Source organism: Trachymyrmex septentrionalis, unplaced genomic scaffold (genome assembly GCF_001594115.1).
Source record: "Trachymyrmex septentrionalis isolate Tsep2-gDNA-1 unplaced genomic scaffold, Tsep1.0 scaffold19, whole genome shotgun sequence".
NCBI classification, from domain to species: Eukaryota; Metazoa; Arthropoda; class Insecta; order Hymenoptera; family Formicidae; genus Trachymyrmex; species Trachymyrmex septentrionalis.
In genome coordinates, this window is record NW_017305071.1 from 5453343 (window position 1) to 5473532 (window position 20190).

A 20190-nucleotide genomic window follows, 5' to 3' on the forward strand; every position below is an offset into this window, starting at 1 on the left:
TCCGGATAGAATTTTAGATTTTAGATAAGAGATTTTTAGATATAGCGCAATTCTATAAGTAACCAAATTCGCTACAAAAGGTTTCATTCCTCGTAGCTAAACTTTTCGCATTTCTCGTCCCTCCTCCTTTACCATTCAATTTCGTATAATAGTAAGAGTGGGGACAAAGGTATATGTGTATTCATATTGCGGCGAGAAAAGACAAACTAAAACGAACAAACCAATTCCATTCATATCTTGTATTCGCATAGCCGCAAGTGCAATACCCCCTACCATTCACTGTCTGTTACCGTCCTCGGCCCATAACGGTCGCCCCGTCTGAATCGAGTGAACGGCAAGCAAGCAGTCGTTAGTCCCAGCGTGTTAGCGTCGTCAATCGTAGACGAGTGTGTGCGCTGTGCGCCATCCTGCCGACATCTTGATCTTCGTCGTCGCGTCGTTTCCCGCTCGTATTATTTTCCCAAATGGCCAGGAACCAAGGGATAGTCCTGCTCATCGTTCTGGCGAGCGCTAACTGTATCTTTGGAATCAGCATAAACGACGCGATCGATCTGATCAGACTGGGTCGCCAGGCCATGGTGGACGTGTTGGAATCCTGGGAGATGATCAATTCGAGTCTACCTTCTGACTTGAAGGCCGGCGAAGAGTTTATATTCATGAAAATGATGGAACGTCAACTGCTCAAACGGATGGATCGAGTCTCCAAGAAGATCGACGAATATCAGGAGCTCGTGGTGGACAAAAGCGATATGATCCTGTCGCAATTGTTATTGCAACTTCCTAAACAACGTAGGCTCGACGACAGCCTGAAGGAACTGGATCATTACCTCGGTCAAGTGCAGGAGCTGTACACACTCTTCGAAATGTACGCGGACAATCCGGACAAGTACGAGAAGTACACAATGATGCAATTCGCCAAGACATGCGTGTCGCCAAGACTGGGAGAGCTACCGGACGTTTTAAAGTCGATACACAGGCTCATGGTGCCGTCCGAGCAACAGGTGTACAACAGGAGCATCCTCATGCTCCTAGCTAATCAGATGCAGGTGGGTATTTGGCATGTGAGAACAGTTTCTGAGAACGTGGTTGAAGAAAATGAATGTGTTTCCAGGCCAATAGGCAGCTTGGAGAATAAATATAAATTGTTTCTATTGGAGTATCTTCCTCCCCTCCGCCCCCTTTAACGTTAATGGATTCGAGACTTCCTTTTGTCTCTCATGAGAGAAAATATTATGGCATTAGATTTGTTTTGTTACTTAAAATCTTAAAAAAATGTTTAACAAGATCAAAGTTCTGTTCGTGTTGCTTGCACTTTTTGCACTCAGAATCTTCGCTTTTTTTCTCTTTAACGGCTAATTATGTATTTATCTCGGTTTAAGTGCAAAGATTTTTGAGAATTTCAAGCAACACGAACAGATCTAAATATATATTCGAGCGTTGAAAAAAGAGAAAGTGAAGACCCTGAGTGCAAGCAATGCGAACAGATTTATTGATTCAGAATAATATATATTTTTAAATAAAATTTTCCAAGAACAATGCTAGTCTTTTTATCTTTAATATTAACACTAACGATCTAAACTCTAAACAAATGTTTACGTGATTTAAAAATGACTGTTTCCTGGAAAGAATTATAGTGATTCACTCGCTTTGCTTTGTTTAATTCTTCGAGGGCCGATTAAATTTTTGTCACCGCCTAATATTTATTTCTATGAATTTAATGTTGTGATAATTTAAAATATTTACATTATTAACACATAACTTATTAGAAGTAAAATATATGCCAAACGAATTTACTTTTCCTAAAAGCAAATTGATTTAACAAGATTTTATATATTTATATGCTTCTATTAAAAATAATCGTTTATTGCATTGCATTGAAGCTTGAATATTTTAAAGGCATAAAAAAATTGAATATTTCCTCAGCTGTCAGGAATGCGTAATCAACAAATAAAAATGCTTTAATAAACAAATAAAAAGTATATGCATAGACACGAATGCGAACACGTTTGCAGAGTGTCTAAAGAATAGCAGGATAACGTGATAAACAGGAAGAACTGTTATCTGCTTGATTTTGTGCTGATTTGGAGAAGTCATGTCATACAGTAATATAGAAATTAGTCACGAGTCAACGCCGTCCTTCTCATCGACATTGGTAGCAAGAGGAATTTAGATTTCAGGCGACAAAGCGCAGAAAGTGAGAAATTTGATACGCTGAATTGATGAGCCCGAGGATCCCTTGTTGTGAGTGAGTCGTGGTCTGATAATATCGTAACAAGAACCCCCCTGTGTCCATTAAATGCGGACAGTGAGTATTGCGTAGCGAGAAATGGTATCACACTTTGGATCAAATGACAGAGTGACTTTACTCCGTATTTATTATCCATAGAAAGAAAAGGGAAATCACGTCGACGGAAATTCGTCATTACTCGATACTCCGGATACACCGTTGCAAATGACACGAATCAGTGAATTGACCCGAGTCATTTGATTAAAGCTTTTGTGCATTAATTGATATACCAGAAAGGTATGGGTTGTAATTTAACACTTATTTTCAAATCATCGTTTAGACGTCGAGGACATTAAATTCGTCTTGAAAAAGAAGAAGGAAGATTACAGATATAAACTCAACTGTGATGATTAAAATTAATACTCTCTGTAGCTCTTTATAATTTTCATTTTTGGAAATGGCGAACTTGGTATAGCTGGATAACTCTTCGATCTAAAGTTAAAGTTACATGAAATGCGAAGAGATATAACTAGCGATTGTAAATAAAACAACTTTTAGCTGAGCTTTAGACTAAACGGAACCATCTTCATTTATAGCAGAATGTAAACATGAGAATCACAAAAACAGACGTGGAACAAATGACAAACTTCCTATAAAATTTTCCTATATGTTAACTTTTCATAATGTATAAAAGCGACTATCATCTAATATTTTTTTCCTATTTAGCATTTTAAATTCTTCATGCAACTATCATGAGAGTAATTTGCGTGTGTGTTTCCTTTGCAACTGCTGTATCTCTTCTCCAAGTGCAAATGTACCGGGTGGACAAGAGGAGGACGCGGAACATGCGCATGAGATACACAACATTAAAGCCTGACGAATAACGTGGGGGCTTGTGGAGACCAGAGGTGGGCAAGAGACATTGGCGCATAACGTGAAACTCAGTCGAGCACTGTCGGTCATACGGTAGTGTTGCTCTTACTTGTGCTGGTCCCGAAACAGTAAGCGGGGCTTGTTACCCGCATTCCGTGGATACGCGAGCTGCGTGCAACCGTGTCACGAAAAGGTGCCTCGTTGGCGAATTTTATCAGCGAAATTTTGTCTATTTCAATGGATTTCGAAATTGCGACAATCGGAAAACACTAAACGTTAAGAGAAATAAATTAAAATGGACATTGTGTGAAAAAGGATGTTTTAAATAAGATTATTTTGAACGCGTATGTTATCAGGAGATTGTAACTTAAACTTTAAAAAACAGGACCTGAGAAATATCTGGAAAATATCAGCAGACGCAATATTCTCGGGTGTCAAGTCAATCAATTAGACTGTATTAGACCGACTCTCGAGGTCGGGTATATTTAAAATATACCGTGAAGCCTTTATGAAGTTTTTTTATTTTTTAATTATTATCTCTCGAAGCTGTTTTCTCATGTTAATGATTAGATAAACATTGGAAAGATTAAAAGCATCCGAAAAATTTTTTTGATGCTGCATCAAAATTTTTGTTATTTAGTACCTCGTTTCATTATTCTCTGTTTAATTTTATTTGAGTATTTTCTCAACAAAAATATATTATATTTGTTATTATATAAATTTATTTTCTTCAATATCACTGTCAATTTTAATCTCCAATTCTTAATTCAGATTAATTCGCAATAATTTTACTTCCTAGGATTAGATTAATACGGAATGTAGATTAATACTGTTTATCGCGATAATTATCCGATATTATAAGCCTCGTGGCTTCAACTGAAACTTGAAGTAAGCGGAAGCTACGAAGGACGAAGAGAGACAGAAAACACGAAAGAAAAAGAGCTTTACATTTGCGAAATATTCCACGATGTTGTTGCAGCTAACAAGAGTGGTTATTTAACCATACTGTTTGTGGGAGAAAAACAGCGTAGTAGTCACCCAGTAGTTCCTAGCCGCTCTAGATTATGTATTAACGCGTCATTAGCCGCCACTGCCTCTTTCCTCTCTTGTGTCATGACCCTCCTGCTATCATGATTGTAACATCTTCCTTCTTCATCGTTCTCAAGCTCTCTGACGTGAAAAGATCGTTCGATTGTATCTTGCGGATTGTTGTCGAGGATGTAGAATTGAGAATGTAGAAATGTTAACACATATGATAATAAAAATTAGTATGGAATAATACTAACAACGAAATAGATGTAATAAATTCAGGCGTTAATAATACCAGTTCACAATTGTATCGTTAGAGTCTTTAATTTTCTTTTCCGTGTCTCCAGATCAACACTCACCGAGAAAACAAGATAAAGAAAAAAAATTAAAATCCTGCTGAGTGAACCGTAAACAAAGTGAGTGACTCATCGGCGAAGGTTTGATTCCAAGAATGAGATACTTCACATGCTTGCTGGGAGTGTCATTGGCTATAGCAGCCTTCGCCGCCATCAAGAATGACGCGTCGTCGATCGACACAATTAGACAGGCTTTGTTATTCTTGGAGAAAGATCTCAGAGAAGATCTAGCCAATCAACAAAAGTGGATGAACGTAGAAGCGCGAGAGAAGTATCTGTATCTGATCAAAACGTACAAAAGATTCGGCAATCAGATAGACGAACAATTCTCTCCGGATCGGAAGGACTACCTGAAATCATTGGACTCTCTATGGCTTTGGGCCCGGGCTCAGAATGAGATCAAGGGTGTTAACGGTTTATACGCGGTATTCCGGCAAATGCAACGTGAGATTGTCGAGCTGAATGCACCTATCAATACAAAACTGCTCGCAAATTTTGCCGAGACGATTCTACGAGATGTGAACGCTGCGATCCCGATAGCGCTCGATCGTATCGCGAATCTGATTATCAATGAAAAGTTGTTCATCGTGTCTTTTAAGGTATCTAACAGACGGCTGCAATCCTGTAAAAAAATTCCACAAATTTTTCAGGAGACATTTTTCATATTGGAAATACTTGTTTAATAAGCAGATACTTAAGACTTTTAGTTGAGGCATAAAAGGGTTCACACGTATGCATCAAAAGTCTAAAAAAATTCATGGTATCTCTATTGAGGATTAAATATTACAGCGATGCGTTCATTCTTGATCACAAATAACATTCAAATCTGCATAAATAAATATACTCTTCAAAATATTTTCAAAGTATTCTTGTATGTGCAGGAAGCATCGAACCAAATGTGCAATGAGATGCAATCGCCGCAGCAACTATTGTACAATTTGTATAATGCCGTGGCGTTGACAGAGATCAAGGGTTACACTATGATTCAATTCTCATACATGCTATTACGTCTGTACAATGAAGGTACGTGGTACCGATGCTCACGTTTAAATATACGTCCTACATACAGTATTTTCGACGTCGCGTGATCTGCACAGAGCAATTAAAACCCAATCCTTTTTTGGATCGCAAGTTAAAACGAAGCTAAATATAGCAATTTAGAAAAATAATAAAAACGCTCTCTAAAGATTGATTTTTGTTGCGCTTTATATAGATCATCGCGAATCGAGAAACCTAGTTGAATGCAATTACAATTCGAATATATCTAATTTTGATCCTTTAACATAGGTAATAACTTCAGCGAGGAAATACAGACGTTGAAACACCAATACGCGATAAGAACGTCCGAGACATTAAGAGCCGTAAAAACTGCAATGACATACGCCCCGAAAAGTCTTTGGAGGTGTGATCCACGTGTACATAAATTAGGTAAAGCCTTCTGAATAAGGATAATACATCGCAAAGATAATTTATATAACTTATAATTGGATATGTATAATCTGTATATATAATTTCTTTAGGTGAAACCTATACCGAGTTGAAGCAACTGTTCCAAGGATATATCGTAAATGAAGTGGATTTAAACACTGAAAACACGTGCAAGGAGAACTGCGCTTATTATGGATACACTAAGGTGTACGGTTGCTATCAGAATCAATTTTGTTCGAAACAACGTCAATGTAATGGCAAGATATTGCATTGCGAGTACATTGATTCCGACATGTGGATCTGCCCCGCGGTAAGTATTTTTAAATCTCACACACACATGTGTTGTACGAAGAATTTATACATAATTAAGACAATATTAAAATAACAAGAAAAAATTTATGAATTATATAGATACTACAAAAAAAATTAGTAAAATTTAATTGGTATAATTCAGAAAGAGAGAGATAATTAATTCTAAAATTATAACGAAAAATTAAAAATAATTATAAAATTACAATTACAACTACAAAACTGGAATATCGAAATAAAAAAAATAGTTTATTCAAAAATAGAAAAAATATCGTAAAATAGTATGAATTTAAAAAAATCTGTTTTGCAATTTAAAAAAATAATATAATAGTTTTTCCTAATCACTAATTCAATTTTTTTTCACATTTAGGACAGAAACAGTACTAGGCGATACGAATATATAGAATATGAAAATGGTCTTCATTATGGAAATAACTCAAAAACGTGTCCTGGAGGAATAACTAAAGTCGACAGCTGGTGGCGATGGCTTTTCTGGCATTGTAGCTACTGTTTTTGCTATTGCGACGATCAAAATTCGAATTCCGATCGATATTTCAGTCTCCGATCTGTGATGTCTGATATTTCAAACAACAAGTAAGAACAGCCAATAACTTGAGTAATAAAGATCAATACAACGAATAAAATTAACAGAATTAATAAAATTTAATAAAACATAATAAAACCAATAGAATCTATACGAAAGTATAGCTAAAAGTATAATTACTTATTTTCTTATAGAGTCATAACAGGAATAAGACTGAAGAAGATAAATCAAATTATTCATATACAAATCCAAGAGGGTCAATTACTTCCACGTGGAGGAATTAATGAATCAACAATCGAATGGCAACCGGTCGATGCCTTTTCAATCATGGACTCTCACATTAGAAATGGCGTTGACTATCATACAATAGTATGGGAAAAACGCGCTGTAGATCTCGATGATCTGTCGGCAGTACCAGATCATCTGTTGACAGGTAATTTGAAATTGATTTTGCTTAACACATACAGTTTGCGGATCTGTAACGCGAATTTCTTGGGTCAAATATAAAGAGAATTCTTTATAAAATATATGTAATATAATATATAAAATCTGTTTTAGGCGTTAGGTTTCGAATGGTTGGTAGTCGTTTAAATTTAGAAATAATGATAACTCCATTCAATTTCACATCTGGATCGTTAATTCGACCCGAAGAAAAGAGCTTTTGGCATAGTAATGACGTTACTGACAGGTGAATTTTTTCTCTCTTTTTTAGCATAATAAAGAAATGTAATCTTTCTGATGACACTAAAAATTGATTGAATATTTTTGTTTTTAGGACTGAGCTGACATACATCGAACCTGATATACCGATTCGCAGTTTCGTACCGAATGAACCGGACACTGAGGAGAATCAATATTTGAATTTCGCACCGAGCGATCGACGAAAGGACGCCGCACAAAGTACGATTCCCTTCCTTGATGTTCAACCAGTCATTCCGAATCCACCGGTGCCGCTCGCGGGCGCCGGTATCTTTCACAAGGGTCGAAAGGGTTCGGGTGGATTCGTTGCTTTGAAATTAACTACCTACGACTTCGCGCCGCACCTACAAGCTGATCTGCCACCGGCGCCACCGGTTCTCGAAACTCCGAACGAGATAAAAGCCACGTAGAAATATTGTATCTTTCACTTTATCGAAATAACGATTAAAGAACCTGTGATTTGCCAAGAATCTCAATATACGTATCGAGGTAAAAGAAGATATGTACTAAGTTATTGCATATGAAATGTTGACTTTCGAATATTTCAGAAAAATTGACTGAAATTTTTGAATAAAGTATAAACACGAAGCAAGAAAAATAGATGTTGGAATTTAATTTTGGGATACGAAACATAAAAGTATGTTTCTTTATCTTTAACCCCTTTCCATTTTTAGATTCTATTTACATTTAATCAAAATGTAAAGGCAATTTTTAATTTCGAAAAATTATTTAATTAAAATGCAAAATCTCTAAAATCGATATTTCCTATGCAATGAACAGTTATCATATTTAAGTTCTATACTTTTTGTAATTACATATAGATTTTTTATTAAATCTGTTATACTCATTATTAATAAAGCCACCGTTTGTCATTATATCGTTAAACAAACCGTAACTAGTAACTTATATTATTAATCTTAAACTGATTAAAGAAATTTTATATAAAAACAATCTAGAGCGAACTTATGTTATTAATTTTAAACTGATTAAAGAATTTTATATAACAACAATCTAAAGTAAAGTATTTAAAGAGCAAATTGCTGCGTTTTTTTTTGTAGGTTTTGATTTAGTTGCTATTAAAAAATGTACATCAGACTTATATAAAGAAATTCCAAAAGTTTATATTATTAAGAAAGTATTTCATTTTAGATTTAAGAATAAGATTAGAAAAGAGTATTATATATAGAATGATTTTTTTACCATGTTGCAACTTCATATAAAATTATATTGTAAGCTATCTTTTCTAGATTTTAAAATGTGTATAATGATAAAATAATAAATATTATTTAGAATCTTCGTAAATAAGTTTGTAATATTTTTGTAATATTATATATAACTTTTTTCTTTAATTTTCTCATTATGTGCCTATAAATGTGTATGGCTTTCAAAATACATTGTCATAATGACAAAATCTATATCTGCATATATGCTGACTATTTGCAAGTAATGCATGAACAGTCATCGATGAGGAATCTCTCATTCTTCACCTTGAGACCATTAACCCTTTGCGGACCAAAGTTTTTCAATTGTATTTCTATTAATCTAATTATTTAAATAAATAATCTAACCAAATAGAATTAAATCGTTTATTGGTACAAAAGATCTATTAAAAGTATTACATTTAGAGACAAATTCGAAATCTTCAATTTTAAGAAAATTTGAAGAGCTATTATAGACAAATAGTAATATGACTTAATGTCCGCAAAGAATTAATTGGAGTAGAAAGGAAAATGCGCACTCACCTGAACTCGTAACGGGTGCATCATGAGAAGGTGCAACATATCTGTGGGCGGCAATAATTCGCGTAGAGTTGCTCCCTGTTGTCTGATTGCCTGGCACATAAACACTGCGAGATATCGATGAAGCGGTAGATGAAACGACACTTGTAAACTATCACTCTGAAGGAAGATAAAAAAGAACATATAAATTATAAAGTATTAGAGTATAATCTAAGTATGTATATACGCAGTATGAGAGTTGTACTCACCACATTCGGATCTGTATAGTTTACGGCATCGAGCCAATCTTGCAAAGCTGTAAGGCAAAAGGTAAGCACTCGTCGACTTAATGTTGCACTTTCGGGGCCACGAAGATGCGACACAAGAGCCCACATCGGATAAGCGCTGGCTTCCAGTTCAGCACTGAATGCCGCATAATATGTATTGGGCTCAAACTCGACATGTTGACTTAGTTCTCTCTGATTGACATTCATGCCTTGAAACATAGACAAGAAGTCGAACCACATTTCTAAGAGAGTATTATCGCTCATGAATTTAACAGCGACTGGCTTATGTGAGAGTACGTTGTTTAAATCAGATACTAATGGCCAGTAACAGTGCTCCTTCATCACTTGACGTCCGCAATCCACAACATAATGGAAATTTTTATCCGGATCTGAAATAGAAATCTTCCTTTCAATCTTATTGTTCCGTTCAAGTTCGCATACTAATTGTTTTTATATTATCTTATTCGTATGTACCGTGCAAAGTGTTTTGAATGAGTATTTTGCTCATCATATATTTCAAACTAATAACCATAACATGTAATAACTTCAATTGATCAACCATTCTTAATGCTAGTTTCTCGTTACTAAAAAGCTGAAAAGTATAAAAATTGGAAATTAATACGTTATGAAAACAAACTGTAAATAAAAATGTATATGTGCATGTCAATACTGACAATTTACTGACTGACAATTAATAAGATAAATACCTGTACACTAACGTGAACAACTCTATTGCTCAATGTATCAGGATCCATTGAACGTTCAAGCATCATCGAAATTCTGCTATAGTGCAACACAAAGGCGCGAGTTAAAGCTTCCTTGTAATCGGGATCCGGCAACATGTTCAAAAGCAGACAGACTAATTTTTGCGGAAACTCGTAAGCGACGGTCCAGAACATTAGTTCTTCTAAGAAAGTGGTGTGTTCTAAGTGTTCTTGAAGCGACACACATTCTAAAAAAGCAAATATGTTATAAGTCGTTCATATACGTAAATTATTTTGTCGTAAAAATCATTATTATTAATATTATCGTGAAATTACCGTCAAATTATATTGCATTATTAAATGTATTTACCTTTGTATTCATCTGGTGGTTCGGGATTTGGAAGCGATTTTACAGCATGTTGATACATTTTATTGCTATCTTGGCAATAGCTATCGTACTCCGATTGTCCCGTTAACACAGAAGGATCCATGAGACCTCGATATTTCTGCGGATTCGTGAGAGCTGATGTCATGACATGCCTCATTAATGCGCCCATATTGTTCAAGTCGAGCAACATAGTGAGATATGCATCTGCCTCATGTATAGCACTTTTTTGACTAAAACATAAGTAAAACAATAATTAATCATTAAAACTATTATTAACATATATTACAATTTTGTTCCAATTTAATTTCTCTACATTCAAGATCTTTAAGGATCATTAAAAATGATACAAATTTGATAAGCACATTCTCTTTATCTCTTAGAATTAACAGTAAATATAAATATATATGTGAAAAAAAACTTTGTTTCTAAGATACAATCACTTTAAATTTTAAAAGCAACACGAATTATGCAATTTGAAGATATATGTATATATTAAAATATGTCAGTTTATCATGCGGCAAAAGATCAGATAAGATATAATTTTTTTACATTCTAATAATTCAGATATTTAAAATAAAGCAGAAAGACCTATTTTTCGTTACGATCTCATTACTCAAGAAATTGATAATAACTTACGAAGTATAATATTCAACATACCTATTTTCACGTAAATGTTGTATAAGTCGAAGAATAATTCTGGGCATCATTGCCTCGGCTACACTCATCAGATCAGACGGTGCAACTGATTTATTTACAGTTGCGTTTGGCCCATGCCTATCACAAAATCTGTAAAACAGAAAACGAGTCAGCAACATGTAAAGAAAAATAATTCAAGAATGTGTTCATAGATCACAAAAAAATTTGCGGAAATATGTCAAGATATCTTGCTGGAAAATCATAATTCCTGACATATCCTTCAAAAGAAAAAGAGAAAAACGAGAGAAATAATAATATTTAAAAATTAACATATTTTGGAAGTCAAGAGATTTTTCAATATCTCCCGCAAATTTCTATTATTCTACAAAATATATTGTGTTTGTGTTAATCGATTTACCCAGTCTCCTTCATCACAGACGTATCGCCACAATCACATGCACCACCTGCTTGGCTGAGAAACATGTTGAAATCGTGACGATAGTGATTTCCCTTCTTGAAACATTCGGTACATAAAGACATACAGGGAGATATGCCGCACGTACGACAGCGATATGCTACAAAGTTTGGTGTCCACACTAGACCGCAGGTAGTAGCATTATCGTAAGTGCGTACTGAAAAAAGTAAAAATTTGATAAACAACAGGATAGCCTTTTGTTTCTATAATACAATTAATATCGCTTTTATAATTTTGTAATTATACATTTTTGTAATTATCATCGAGTTTCCAAATGTTTACTATTTTATTAAAACATATTAAAATAAAAATAATAAAAATAATATAATCTGTAAAAATAGAACACACACACGCACGCACACACACACACACACACACACACACACACACACATTTACATACAAACGAAAATGTTTTGTTTCTAGAGCATTTTCTCTGAGGTATAATTAAATTCTTCTTAATATTGTACACAAGATATGAATAGTAATAAGTAATCTAAATAATGTTGCAATTATATGTTATTTAATGTACACTTTATATTATTTACGACAAATATTAAAAAAAATTAATTCCTCAGTATACAAAATTGCCCTTATATAACATTTAAAACAGAAACTTGATGTAATTTTTGTAACGTGAGTTAAGCTAACGTCATCGACTATAGCTGCAATTCTATACTTGTCTTCTCATGACTATATGTTTATCTGAAAAATTAGCGCTGCCAAATACGCAAATACTGTATATTTATACCTGCGTGTATAGTTTATAAAATTGCAACATTGCAAATAAGGTATACGAAGCAAAGTAAGTGCTTATTGTAATGACGAATATAAACTTTATATATTAATCCATAATAATAATTCTTAAAAATTTTATAATTTTGGTATAAGATATATTATTTAACTATAAAATTAGCTTCGTTTAAGTTTTTCTATCTATAAAATTGTTTTCAGATAGAAAAACTTAAATTGATTGCTGCTCATTTTATAAGATTTTAAATAAAACACTAATATTTAAAAATAATCAAACAGTTATAAATAATTCTATTAAATACAAAGCGTTTAAAAAAAGTGAGAGCAAATTTATGCAGAATTTTAAAATATTGCAATGGATATAAAAGAGATTATATTGTCCCAAAAATAATTTTTTAATTATTTATATTAACAAAATCTTGTTTTGTGATTGATTTTATTATTCCTTAGAAAAATCGCTGAAAATAATTGATAAATTGTTAATTATTGTTTGTACAATAGTAAGTGAAATTTGACCGAGAAATGTTTAATACAAATAAGCGATAAAGGCCGTATTTCGTCAAAATGCCTTGAGTCTTGATGTCTAATATTTTTGCGTGAATCTCATAATTTCCAGTTCAAACAATGTATTGCTTATACAATTTACAACATTTTCATACTATTGTATTTTAATTTTTGTCAGTATTATTCATTCCGATTGATGATATTCGTCTCCTATGTATCAAATTGAATTATAATAAATAATAATTATATAAAAAATTTATTCCAAGCAAATTAAATTTGAAATAGTATAAGCAATAATTGGTATTTTTTCCTAAGTCAGCGACTTATCTAAGATCCAATTCCATAACTCACGGTTAACTCTTAACTGAAATTCAACTTATTCTAGAATTGAAAAGAGATGAGAAATAAATTGAACCTCGGTTAAGAGTTAACCAAACAAAAGTTGTGGAACTGGATCTAAGGAATTATAAAATTAATATAATCGATATAAAAATGTATTTATAACAATATAATAAAAAAGGAGATCAATATGAACAACTAACGGATTTAAAAAATAAAAATACTTTATTGCAAAATACCAAAAGAATAATTTCGACTCACAGATTCTTCTTCAGTTAAATAAAAAGTACATAAATAAAAGAAAGATAAAAATTTATTCTGCCTCGGTTTGAAGAGCAGACTATGAGTTTCAACAAAAGAACGAATATGCTAAGATTAATTAATTTTATTTTGATTAGTTCATTTTATTTTATTTTTCACATTTGATACATTTTATCAGTTGATTATATAATAATGTGTACATTTGTTTAGACTTCGTTTTTGTAATCGTTACTTTAAATAACCTTTAACTTTCTGCCGATTTCTGTGAATATTTTTAAGTCATTTTTTTTTATTTACGTATTTATTATTTTTAGTTGAAGAAAACTCTGTAAGTCAAAACTGGTAATTGGCCTTTTGATATTTCGTGATAGAGAATGCTTTTATTTTTTAACTTACACTCATTAATTGTTTGCCCTCTTTTTCTATTATATCATTGCTTTGAAGAAACAAGACATAAAACTATATTTATTATTAATAAATATCATTGATCTCTTATAGTTCTTACTGTTTTCTATTTTTAATTTAACCATATTAACGCATTATAAGTTTGGCTTTAACTTCTACAACATTCCACTTTGTATTGCAAATTAAATTGATATTTGCAATAAATTTCTTCAGTTAATCAATAGAGATTTTTAGCATTAACATTTTGTCTCAAACAGCAAGTAAACATTGCAAAAATAATTTTGTTTCATCTGTAGCGTCGATACTTCAGTACTTTGAAAAAGACAAACACAATGTTTACAAGTAATGACAACAAACAGGAACTTTCTATAAAACATTGTAAATTTTCTTTAGAAGAACACATTATCCCGTATTAACACATTACAGTATCTGTATTAACTAACCTTGATAACTTACATTATCTATTTAAAAAATATTTGATAATAAAAACTTTTACATAAGCTTATTAATGTCAAAAAAATGAAAACAACAAAAATAAAGCGAGTGATAAGAGTAGACATCGAAAATAATATGTATTTATCTTAATAGATCAATTTTAATTTTCCAACATTAACATAAAGTTGCAAATACAAAAATGTATAACTACGTACTTTTCGATTCTATTGTAGTTTGAGTCTTCATCAGTAACACTTTAACTTAAAAATTAAAAAACTTACGTGATGAGAGATCTTATCATGTCCAACATAAAGTTATTTTAGTTATATGTCCTAGTTTATACCACTCGTTTAATACTCATACTAATTAGCAATTATCTATTAAATTATCTTAATTTCGACAATACCTATAAATGTATATACATGTATTTAATTGATCATCTCTTTATCATTATATTGTACCATTATACCACCTTAATACACCGTCCTTCAGACGCACTGACAAAATTAAAACAATTTAATAAAAAATTATAAATTTGATATAAATATATTAAACAATTGGTGTAAATCTATAGGCCTATATTAAGCTTAATTTCATCATTAGTTATACATCTTTCTTCGCAGGATCATTTTTTTTTTACGGATAACCACCTGTATTAGCAAACTCGTCGGGTGTCCGGCCACCAGCCATGAGCCACTTGCACCAATCGATGGTCTCCCAGTCATCGATGGGTTTGCTGGGATTCAGCAGGACATCCAGCAGCTCGTTGAGATACGGCGGGTTTCTATTAGTCCCGGTGTCCCGACCAGTAGCCAGGCTGATGTAGGCCGCTGCTCCGCATTTGCCCTTGCCCATTAGCACCTGGACATCGCTGCTGGAGGTCGAGGCCATCCTGAGCCCGGTTGTCTACCTTAGAAGAGGACGTCGTCGTCGTCGTCGTCGTTTACGATCTCCTTATATAGAGCCGTTCGAGACTTTTATTTATTTTCGAAGCAGGGAGGGTCCACGGAGACCAGGACCAAGCGCTCGGTCAGTGGCCCCATATCAGCAGCGGGAGAACGCGTCTCCTCCCGATTCGGAGTGTGCCGTCGTCGCCGTCGTCGTCGTGACCGCGGCCGACGGCATGACGAAGTCGGTGACTCCGAGCTCGAGCTCCCCCGTTAACGTTAACTGATGTTAACGGCGCTACGATCCCCGTGCACGGCAGACCACGACGATTTATAACACGCTCGATGGTGCCTCTATTCTGGGAATGAGGCGCTGGGAGTGCGACGATTATTTGTACGAACGGATTGCGTTCAGTGAACGAAATTGTGCGACGACACGATATACGATTTTACGATACACGATACGATTTATGCAGAATATACGACACGCGAATCGCGATAACAGCACGACACGACAGATACGACAAACACGACTCGGACACGGATACCACGCGATCCACGTACGATATGACGGACCAACGCGAATCAACCGATCAACCGTTTCGCTGAGAAAGATAGAGAGACCAGGAAACCGATGACCGGAGTGATGTAGGGATTAGACAGCCCCACTGGCGCGTCCACTTCAGTACACTCGATTTACTGTTTGCTCGATGATAGCTGAGCGGTCTACTTTATCGATGTGGTAAGGTATCTGATGATGCGAGTTGAATAAAGTCTATGCACAAGGTGCGTTTCTTGTTACGGTATATCCACACAAACTTGCATAGCCGCATAAACAAAATGCATAAACAAAATGCATAAACAAAATGCATAAATAAAATGCAACTTTTTAAGAGAAATCCGATTGGATAATTTTCTTTATGCATACGTTTATGCAGCTATGCAAGTTTGTGTGGATATATTCTTAAAAGCAGCGCAGACTTTTGCATAATGCATAACGCACGGTGTATAGTATAAGCGAATCAACTAATCAGAATCTTTCCTTTCCTCCCATTTCCTAGAAAAGAAGGATTTTGATTGGTCAATTCTCTTAAGCACTATGCAAAACTCTTTATGTGTTATGTAAGAGTCTATGTTGTAGCCATTATGGCCATTCTACAATAAGCCATTAGTCATAAATCAGAAGTTAAAAGCTGGAAATTGATCACATACTATTGTTATACTTACTTGTGATGGTTTTGAACACGCGTGGCAGAAAGACTGAAAGGTAGCGTTGAAATGGGTAACATTGAGGGTCGGTTGTTTCAGTTTTTGGTAAATTTTACCTGTGAAATAAATCTGGTAATCCGCGCATGTGATTGGATAATCTTGCTTCTTACCCAACAGAAAATTTATCAAGAAAAAAGATAGAACAATCGGCCCTGAGAGAGGCCTAGGGCTTGATTGTGTATTTTAAAATGAAGTGAAAATTATGAAAATGAGCAATAATTATTAGATATTGATCAATAAATTATGAATATTCTAATGAATTTGTTCACTTTTGTAATTTTCGCCTTGGGGTCGATTATGTTTCTTCAAATGAGGTGAAAATTACAAAAATGAGCAAATTCACTAGAATATTTATAATTTAATTGATCAATATCTAATAACCTTTGCTTACTTTTGTAATTTTCACCTTCTTTTAAAATTCACAATCGACTCTCTTAATTCAAAATACACAATCGACCTGTTGCCGTTAAAATTTTGGTGGGGACACGATTATGTGACCATTTAAAAAGCTCTGCCTTAAATCATAAAAAATTGACCAATTACAGTCGAATAATTTCTTCAATCATCAATGACTGCGTTCAGTGGACTTAACAGTTGAGTAAGCGCTAATTGTTATTTATGTATTCTTTTAGATCATCCAATCAGCATTTTAGATCTGGAAGAATACATCAGTAACAGCGAGCGCTCCATTGTCAACTGTACTATTATTATTATTTGCCACAGAGATATAATTATATATAATATATGAATTATGTACAATATTAGAAATTTTTAGTAAGCAAGATTATAATTGATTAAATTAATGGTTTATTCAAAGTTACTCTTTAGGCGGTATTCATAGTTAGATTTTATATTCAAGACCATCTTAAAGCCGGCGTCTCATGGAGCGAAAATTTACAGCGGAACGGAACAGCGCGACCAATCACAATCGCAAAAGAAAAAGCATAGTAAGGTTGGCGTCCCATGAGAGGAAATTTACAATTGATCGCAGAAAAGAAAGCAAAGTAATGACTACAGAGTTGTGATTGGTCTCACTGTTCCGTTCCGCTGTAAATTTCCACTCCATGGAACGTCAGTCTAATACCTAATTCACAGCAGCAATCAACCAACTAAGCGATATTGTTTACGCCACTGTAAATATCGCCTCACTGATTGGTTGCTGCTCCGCTGCTTGATGCTTGCTGCGTCCAGTGTGAATTAGGCATAAATACAGTCTTAAGAACCAATCAGAGGGCCATATTAGTATCTTAAGACATTACTTAAGACAGTCTTGAAATAAGAACGGACTAAGAATACTTTTAGATATTCTATTCTTTGTGTGATTATATTATTACATATTCAATCTCTTATGCAACTTAGGTATGTAACTAATAAGTATTGTAATTACGATATGCGCGATACTCTAACAATGTTTTCAGCGAGTACCTATTTTATGTTCCGCATGATTATTTATTTACCATCATCTCGCATCTTTTACACTGAGCGAGAAGATAGAGAATATATTTTCCAGAGATTACATATTATATAAAACAATCACGTGATATTAAAGGGATAATCTATACAAACATCGATCTTTCGCATTGAATAAGATTGACCAAAGCTACAGATTTAAGTGTCTCGCTTCTTCGTATCCAAATAGATCCCAAATGGATCTCGCGTTTTGTTAAACTCGCGTTTGATCAGTTCAGAAAGAACTGAAGAACAGGTTCGATTTTTCGCCAATTCGGGTTGGAGGCCGCACACAAATTTCATAGATTGATCGTACGTGTCTCGATCTCGTATGTACATTCTACAGAGTCGATGAAATACTTTTTCCCAATTATTTAAATTAAAAATCTTGTAAAGATTAAAACAGGCGATTACTGATACTCCGGAAAAACTAACTTCGAAGTCTGGCTCGAATCGAGGTTATAAAGCCCCGTGAATTCTCAAGATTTCGTAGGCAAATTTTTTTTAAATTCATCGATTGATCGCATATTATGTGCAGATGTAGTTTTTCTGAAATAAAAGCATTTGCGCATAATGCGATTACTCAATCATACGAATTAAAAAAATTCGACTATTCTTGCGCATTATCATTCAAAAGTATTCGAACTATTTGAAATTGTCGTATTCGAGACAATTCGTGTCTTGACAGCTGAAAAATTGATTGTCGAATTTTATCCCGATCGAGTTATATAGGTAGACTTCTAAAAACTCGCTCAGTTTCGTCATACAAGATATTTATCAGAACACTCAACGCATTCGCGCTCTTCAACTGTTTTTATACAAATCGCAACGGAATAAATACAAAAAAGATTGTCGAAAATGCAACTCATCTAAGAGTGATCCGAAGCGATTCGTCAGTCGAGACCTACTATTTATCAGCTGACGGCAGTTTGTACTTTGCACCCGTTTTTATCGCATGATCTGTGTTTATCGCAACTCATCGTATGAATCGTGTCTTCTAGGTCTAGAAAGTTGAGAACAGGTAGCAATTGATGCGAAAAAATGGTGCTTTCCAAGCCGGTCAATATCTTTTATAGTCTCATCGGCGCATATTTACAACGGCTCTACTACAGTCCTTTAAAAACGAAAGCTATAACGAGGTAACAAGGCAGAATCTTGCCCCAGATGTATACATGACAATATATATAATGCCCATTTCTATTAATATTGTACTTCAATCTCGGTTCAATTAATTAAATATCTTTATCTTTTTCTAGTTCTAAGAATTACATTGGCATAAGGTCCAATTCTACCAATGTAAGATTCACTTTAACCTCGAGGTTCTCAATTTACTTTTTATTTTCTACTAGTTCTAAGAATTCGAAATAGATAAATGCTAAGTTAAACTGAGATTAAAGTTAATTTTATACTACATTGATAGAACCGGGTATAGACATATCTTTTGAGTTCAGTTATGTAGGTAAATACACTTATGATATTTTTAAAATGTGTTTGTATGTTTGCATATATAAATAAAATATAAAAAGATATTATATATTATTAATCATTATTGCCGGTTGTAATATAATGCACCGCATGCATTATATCACAGCAATTGTGATTAATGATATAATATTTTATCTTTTTTACATTTTAATTATATACAAACATATATATATATATATATACACACACACACACACACACATATAAACACACACACACACACACACACACACATCAAAAAACGAGTGTATTTACCTATATAGCTAAATTCAAAACAGATAATACAAAGCTTACAAATTTTGTTAATAGTATGTCAGCAAGATATAATAGAATTTGTTCTCAAGATATAAGCAGAATGTTTCATAGTTATTTAAATGATGTTTTCCATTCAAGAGTTACAAAATGACAAATTTTGCTGCATCAATGTGCCATCAGATTATCTGCAAACCAACAAAATATTTAGACCTATTTTCATAATTCATGGTTAACTCTTAACCGATGTTCAACTTATTCCTCATTTTTTTCCAATTCTAGAATTGAAAAGAGATGAGCAATAAGTTAAACCTTAGTTAAGAATTAACCGTGAATTGTGAAACTGTGTGGGCCTTAATATATTTGCAGTCAATCTGCCTAATATTCTGCTGGCAAACTACCAACGTATTAATACTCTAGCTGCTTACTGGATATATATTTATTTATACAATATTTATATATTATATGTGTATATATAT

General features: G+C 33.6%; 3 protein-coding genes across 10 annotated transcripts in view; 2 read left to right on the forward strand and 1 right to left on the reverse strand.

Moving 5' to 3' along the window:
• LOC108746908 (E3 ubiquitin-protein ligase UBR3) overlaps positions 1 to 15260 on the reverse strand; it is a 27309-nt gene extending 12049 nt beyond the window's left edge. Inside the window, exons 1-8 of one of the 2 annotated variants that reach the window (XM_018483997.1) lie at positions 15020 to 15260; positions 11617 to 11830; positions 11220 to 11348; positions 10545 to 10792; positions 10178 to 10422; positions 9945 to 10062; positions 9453 to 9859; positions 9208 to 9363 (exon numbers count right to left, since the gene is read on the reverse strand). In XM_018483997.1, coding sequence (XP_018339499.1) covers positions 9208 to 9363; positions 9453 to 9859; positions 9945 to 10062; positions 10178 to 10422; positions 10545 to 10792; positions 11220 to 11348; positions 11617 to 11830; positions 15020 to 15260 — 1758 coding nt within the window. Of the gene's footprint in view, positions 1 to 9207; positions 9364 to 9452; positions 9860 to 9944; positions 10063 to 10177; positions 10423 to 10544; positions 10793 to 11194; positions 11349 to 11616; positions 11831 to 15019 lie in introns of those variants that run through there. The other variant, XM_018483998.1, reaches the window with a different exon arrangement.
• LOC108746909 lies at positions 228 to 8165 on the forward strand. 3 transcript variants are annotated; one of them, XM_018484001.1, is made up of 9 exons: positions 3149 to 3293; positions 4477 to 5084; positions 5367 to 5508; positions 5773 to 5913; positions 6006 to 6223; positions 6593 to 6816; positions 6961 to 7199; positions 7325 to 7454; positions 7542 to 8165. In XM_018484001.1, the coding sequence occupies exons 2-9, from the start codon at positions 4581 to 4583 to the stop codon at positions 7873 to 7875; spliced, it is 1932 nt and encodes a 643-aa protein (XP_018339503.1). In that variant the 5' UTR covers positions 3149 to 3293; positions 4477 to 4580; the 3' UTR covers positions 7876 to 8165. The 3 variants fall into 3 exon arrangements, with proteins under 3 accessions (XP_018339502.1, XP_018339503.1, XP_018339504.1); XM_018484002.1 differs by lacking the exon at positions 3149 to 3293 and adding an exon at positions 3843 to 4398; XM_018484000.1 differs by lacking the exons at positions 3149 to 3293; positions 4477 to 5084 and adding an exon at positions 228 to 1046.
• A 6-nt stretch (positions 15261 to 15266) lies between the features above and the next one.
• LOC108746910 (peroxisomal membrane protein 2) overlaps positions 15267 to 20190 on the forward strand; it is a 6692-nt gene continuing 1768 nt past the window's right edge. The window contains exons 1-2 of one of the 5 annotated variants that reach the window (XM_018484006.1): positions 15267 to 15998; positions 18976 to 19113. In XM_018484006.1, coding sequence (XP_018339508.1) covers positions 19016 to 19113 — 98 coding nt within the window. In that variant the 5' untranslated portion in view covers positions 15267 to 15998; positions 18976 to 19015. Of the gene's footprint in view, positions 15999 to 17782; positions 17885 to 18068; positions 18304 to 18760; positions 18902 to 18975; positions 19114 to 20190 lie in introns of those variants that run through there. The other 4 variants (XM_018484003.1, XM_018484005.1, XM_018484004.1 and 1 more) reach the window with 4 other exon arrangements.

Excerpts from the sequence above, each read along its gene's own strand:
- LOC108746909 (XM_018484000.1), top strand. The coding sequence starts at position 465 with ATGGCCAGGAACCAAGGGATAGTCCTGCTCATCGTTCTGGCGAGCGCT. Across the intron at positions 5,914-6,005 it reads TCCACGTGTACATAAATTAG|GTGAAACCTATACCGAGTTG; the intron begins GTAAAGCCTTCT and ends TAATTTCTTTAG. Across the intron at positions 7,200-7,324 it reads ACCAGATCATCTGTTGACAG|GCGTTAGGTTTCGAATGGTT; the intron begins GTAATTTGAAAT and ends AATCTGTTTTAG.